The 6,229-nt window shown below is 36.7% G+C and overlaps 1 protein-coding gene across 1 annotated transcript; it reads right to left on the bottom strand.

The window, feature by feature from the left end:
• Nucleotides 1-273: 273 nt before the first annotated feature.
• TMEM156 (transmembrane protein 156) lies at nt 274-5,344 on the bottom strand (the record flags this gene model as incomplete). The annotated part of the gene is given in 3 exon segments (XM_010146252.1): nt 274-555; nt 5,039-5,183; nt 5,185-5,344. Coding segments are annotated over 3 exon segments (587 nt in total), but the record flags the coding sequence as incomplete, so codon positions are not given.
• Between the last annotated feature and the right edge of the window lie 885 nt (nt 5,345-6,229).

Raw genomic sequence — 6,229 nt, 5'->3', positions numbered from 1 at the left:
CTCCGCCCCCACCCTCCCCCCACCATGATTTTATACAAGTTCCTCAATGAAAAGAAATCAATATTTTGCTACTGACATGGTTCACTGACATCCAGGAATTAGTGCCACTGAGAACCTGACATAAAGCCTGCATTTTCTAGCCATGCAAAGACAAGCTAAAAAACCCATCGTTCATAGATTTGCAAAGATCATAGAGAACCAGGAGTATATTATAACTGTGGTTTATGTTGTAATTAACTAGTCAAAATTAAGTATTTCTCTTCCTCTATTTACCTGTTTTACCTACTGACTCTGAGCCTTGATGATTGACATTCACATCTCTCTTGGTTTCACACTCTGTGTGTTTAGTATGAGACTGCTGTTCCCTCCTGGAGGAGTGGCAAATACATGGAATATTCTGGAAATTGGAATGATTTACCATGGCCTTCAGTAAAATAGTCTGGTTTTCTCTTCTTTGTTGCACTGATCTTTTGCAAGAATTGTTAAAAGTACAAAGTGGGAAAGTGATGTTATTTGATGAACAGGTATCCATGCATGACACAATTACCGTGTTAGCTGTAAAAATAAAAGAGTACTATCTCAGCAAGACAGTGATATAGGTCACATGGACAAATACATACACAAAAGCATTATGTAACAGATCCTTCAAACATCCTATGATGAAACACACTTTCTTTCCTGAGGGTTATGGCAGTACATGGAATGCATCAACAAGTGAGACAAAGTGAGAATAGCGTCTTCCCACAATGGATGATGGATTTTATTGCTGAATTGTATGAAATCTCTTGTAATACTAACTTGAATTTGTGGTGGTATCTAGTCACATTCCTGTTTGAAAGGTGCTCTGATTTGATTGTACTTGAAAAGAAGGTGAAAGCATTCATACTTGAGGGGGAACTTGGCCCTGGCACTGCGCAGTTGCAATGCAGCAGTGCAATTATGTTGTAAAATAGCTATAATCAGAATGAAAACTTTTTTTCCAGTGACACTGAAACCACAGAGTAAACATACACAGAAATGCTGCTGAATCCTCTGACCACACCCTTCATGCTCTCTTATATTCAGTCAATAAACACATTTTATGTGTTTATAAACACATATAATGACCATTGGTTTTGGCATTCATAGTCGAATTTCAGTATCAAATTACTAGACAGGGTACATTAACACAGTTCTGGTGAGTAGCAAAAAACACATAGGATTAATTATTAATGAGCGTTATTTTTGCTGTCTTCCACATTAAAGTAGGGCTTTATTGTACAAATCATGCATTTTTACTGGAGTTGACTTTGGACTAGTTCTTCGATATGAAAAAAAAATTAGAATAAAAAACTTCTGGAACCTCAGGATGAAATATGTATTTATGAATACAAAACCACATCTGAGAGTTGATGCAGCACTATAGTGTTTTACCTATAGTATTTTAGCTGACCTTCCAGTTCTAGTAGTAACCGTGCATCTCTATGAAGAGGAAATTTTGCACCTAACTCCCATTATGAGTAATATGTTCATAAATCCTTACAGGCAGAGAGGAAAACATAGCCTTTAATTGCTCCGGTGCTCAGCTGCAACCTGACAGCTTCAGCAGGCCACCTGTGCTCACACAACAGCAGGCTGACCTCAGAACCGGTTCAGTGAAGGATTTCAGACAGGATACAGAAATAAAATCCAAAACTGAATGCCAAAGCCAATTATCTTCGCTTCACTAACACTACATAAGGGAGTCATAAACTCCTTCTAACACGTAATAAACTGAAATATAAAATACACATCCTATGCAGATAAGAAAATAATTTCATTTAATACCAAAAAGAAAAATGTCTGACAAAATTCAGGGCTTGATCTTCCCCTGAGGCAAGTCAAAACATTTTCCTCAAAAGGCTGACCCATGCAACCTGGAGTGGAGCAGGCTCCTGAGGTCAAATTCTTCCAGCTGAAGGAGACGGTTTTTGTACAAAGCTTCTCTGTGGTGATGAACCAGGAGCAGAAATAGAATGCTCCTCTGCTTTCATGGCAAGGCATGTGCACATCTGAGCAACCAGCCTAAAACCACTGCAACAGCTTCCGAGGTCAGCTAATGGTAACTCCCTATACTTTCACCAAGAAATTTGTACGTGGACTCGGGAATCCACTGACTGTGCTGTGACAGCAGTCTCTGTTCAGCACTATGAAGTCCACTCAGGACTTCACACATGGCTACAGAGGCTCCAGAGCTGCCTGTGAGTCATGTTGTCATGTTTTAGATATGTAAAAGGCATGTTATCTGAGTGGAAAAAGTTTGACTGCTGTCTATCAAGGAGGGTCCTTACCATCCTCTTGAAAGATCTCTACTGAAAAAGCTGATCAAATTTTGATCTAGCATCAGTAAACTTTATTTTCTTCCAACTCACAGCACTATGGACTTTCTAGGGAAGGACATATATCGTTGAACACTGTAAGCAGGGCTGCAAAAAGATGAGACTTTCCCAATGGATTACATGGCAGACAGAGAGCCATACCCACAGGAAGTTTGCTCCTTACTGCAGGACTAGGAAGCACCCTCCCAGATGTAAGCACCTCCAGAAATGTGGAAAGAGTTTTGTGAAATCCGAACACAGATGGCCTGAAGAGTTAAGAGGATCACTGAAATGAAACCATGCCAAGCATCTCTAGGAAACTGCTTTATATTCAAAGGTCTGTAACACACATTCTTAGTGTTGGGAATTTCTGTGATTATGAAAGTCTTTAATTAAGCCTCTATTTACAGGGTGGTTTTTCCACAGAAATTCCAAGTCCATTAAACCAAAATTATTCACAGAGAAGATCTGAATTTGTAAAAATCTTGCTTCTCATTAAGAAAATCATAAATATTTCATCTTGGATTGGCTTGACTTTTTTTTCATTTGATCTGTGGTACGCTATTTTTAATCATCACAGCAGTATACAAAATTGCATTTTTTATCACTTCCTTAACAGAAATGATAGTTGCCACATATGATTGTAGTGATAAAAGGCCTACAGTACACGTTGGGGAATTCACAACTGATAGATTAAAGGAGATTCGTTCTCTCAAGTTGCTGGACCAAGAGGACAGGACTGGGACTGGGAGTATCAGACTCCAAAACAATAACCTCCTGCTCTAAATCAATGTAGTTTCAGGGTTCAATGACTCGTAACCAAACAAGAGGGTTGCTTTGCAAATATAAAGGCAATGACGAACTGTATGCTTTTGATAAATTTGTAAAGGCTTGGTGTTTCACAAATTGGTTCCCCCCTAAATTTCTGTTTAATGAGAAATTTCCCTTTTTATTCCCTCTCTGGCATGAAAATAAATGCTGGAGCTTCCCCTGGGATTAAACATTCAAGTTTCACTCACTTTCATTTGTATACTTTGCTGGTTTGGCACTTCAGAGGTTATATTAAAAACCTGAAGTACCCACAATGTTAATAAGATCTTCGAAAAGTCTGCCACTCAGTTAGGAACCGCTCACAGGAGAAGATACAGTGACTATGTTTCACATCTCCAAGATCTCCAACAACAGCTCCATGTGGTGAAGCCTCATGGGTTAACCAGCAATTTGAAACCCCTACAGCAAATTCTGTACGTTTTAGGTTTGCCACACAACCAGTTTCAAGCAGAAGGTTGTCAATGAACCAGAGATCCACATTCCTCTCTCATGGAATTCAGACATCTTAACAGAGAGCATCTGTCATTCGTTCAGTGGCCAGATCAACCTCAACCTTGACTGTTACCTAGTCATATAGTTCTATAGTTTGTCTTATATTTTTATAGTTATATAGTCATATAGTTTGAAGAACATTCAAAATATGACAATGATTCTAATGTTCCAAATGAAATTCTGTGCTGTATTCTGCTCATATACTTCACAATCTTATTTTAGACATGCTGCGATTACGTAGATATCAGAATCACAGTGCTTAAGCTACTGCAGCATAAAGCATCCCCAATAAGAGCAATCTAGGCAAATTATCAAGGAAAAATGCAACTACTCTTTGATATTTGACAGTAAGGTCAATGTTTTCTTCTGGTGGTAGTTATGCCATTGTTTATTTGCATAGTCTGTGCTAGCGGATACTTTGATTACTTCTGCATGGAGGTGAAACATTAATTATTCCAACATCTTTAACTGACTCATCAATTTGATGATATTTGAAACTAGTGACAGCTTACCAAATTTGTTCATTTATAAACTATGAAAATCTATAAATTATAGTGGATTTACTGTCAGGTTTTTTCTTTGTGGTTAACAAAATAAGAAATGTAAATAAAAGTAACCTAATCTGGACGTATTTTGATATTAATTTTTTTCAGAAAAACATGTTTCATAAATAATTTATGTCATGATGCCTGGGAACATACACCATTTGTCAAAGGACACTTTTTATTATAGTGTTTATCTATCCAAAAGCTTACTTAGGAATGGACGTGACAAAACTATTTTAATTTTATTTATGGATTTTTAAGAAAGCACTGAATGCATAACTTACACATATGTATTTTGCATTCATCCTCGATCCAGTTTCAACCTTTAGGATCACCAAGATGTGTTTGGCATTTATGTTTAAAGATTTACTTCACGCAGTCACTCAGTTACACCTACTCTGCTCTACTTTCTGCCACTGCGTATCACTTTCACAGACAGAATCTCATACCAGATAGTAATGGTACAAAGTTTTACAAGCACTAAAGTATAGAAACTTTTAAGAAAAGTTATTTCTTAAGATGAGTACCTGCTATAAAGAACGTACATACTTTAATTACTCTCTTTATGATGGAAATGGTAAAAGTAGAGTTGCACAGAGATAGTTACAAAAGCTTTTGCAGTGTACATAAATGAAAGACAAACTCATTTCAAATTACTACATATAATTAACTCTGTTGGATAAAAATCTAACAAAAAAAAAAAAGTATATGCTTTGCAAAGTCCACCTGCGTATGGCATCCCAACCATCACTTCAAGGAAAGCACATGCTAACTTCTCGATTGCAACCAGACTTTAGATTAAATAGAAGGCTATTTTAAAAGCTAATTACTCACCTTCATGGATTGTGAAAAATTCGGGTAAACATAAAATAAAGATGATAATTATTCCTAGCACTAATCTGAAGAGCTCTGAATTTCTTAAAAGCAAACACATGTCACTGAAGCACTCCCATCGAGCGTAGAGGTGGCAACTTCCTTCCTGGTTTAGCTTTTAACTTAGTGCAGACTTTGTGCAAAACAGCGTCTATTCATTTCCTTTTTCTAATATGACTTTCTTTTTTACTTCTCGTTACATCAAGTTTTAGAAAGCCAACTTCTGTTCTTACATTGGCATAGATGAGGATGATGCTGAAGATAAAACTAATGCAACACAATGAAAATAAGACAAAAATCATGCTTAGCACTATTTTATTCATTTGGGACAGTTTTGTTTTAGGAACATCGCCCCCTATTGGCCAACGTCATATACCGTCTAAACAGCAAATGAATCATTTTTGTGAAGGAATTTTGTTCTCATTTGGCTAAGAATTTTTCTGAAATATTAGTCAGACCCTCATTATAAAGGTGAGTCAGAACCACATGAGTCAGATATGGAGATTTTATTGTTTTATTTATATACATATACATTGAGCTGGGGAGCCAGAAACTCTAAGACTTTAATAGACCCCTAATTTGCTCATTACAATGTAAAGTCCCTGATCTGGCAAAAAAGTTACGCACTAAGTACAATGAACTGAGTATGAAGTGTTCATATCATCATTGCTGCTGTGTTCTTAAAAGACAACAGATGCATTGATGTCACTATCACTGACACCACAAGAAGACTGGATGTAGCCATTACTATTTCTACACATTGTAGCAATAATTTTTTCAGCTAATTTTCCCAGTTGAAAAAGTGGAGCCTTCCATTCTGATAACCACCACAATATTCCATAAATTCTTCTTACAGACGAGAATGAAAAGAACATTTCAGAAATGTTCCAAATAAAAGTACTCTGAATAATGCATACATAAAATCAATTTGACTCAAACAGAGAGCATATATGGTAGGAAGGATTTAATTAATTCAGAAAGCTCTCTCTGATGTAGTCTTTTCCCCTACAACCCGTTAAATATTGAGTGCTACCAAAATGAAGCAATGCTGTTGAAGTTAAAATAAGAAGTGTCCTACAAGCCTGAAATGCCTGTCGCCTAGTTATCTCAGAAAATAAGTAAGCCAGGTGGAAACAAACACAGTATTCATTC

This window comes from Buceros rhinoceros, unplaced genomic scaffold, assembly GCF_000710305.1.
Source record: "Buceros rhinoceros silvestris isolate BGI_N320 unplaced genomic scaffold, ASM71030v1 scaffold40700, whole genome shotgun sequence".
Lineage (NCBI taxonomy): Eukaryota > Metazoa > Chordata > Aves > Bucerotiformes > Bucerotidae > Buceros > Buceros rhinoceros.
The sequence above is the reverse complement of the archived record's forward strand: the minus strand, read 5'-3'. Positions and strand labels throughout refer to the sequence as shown.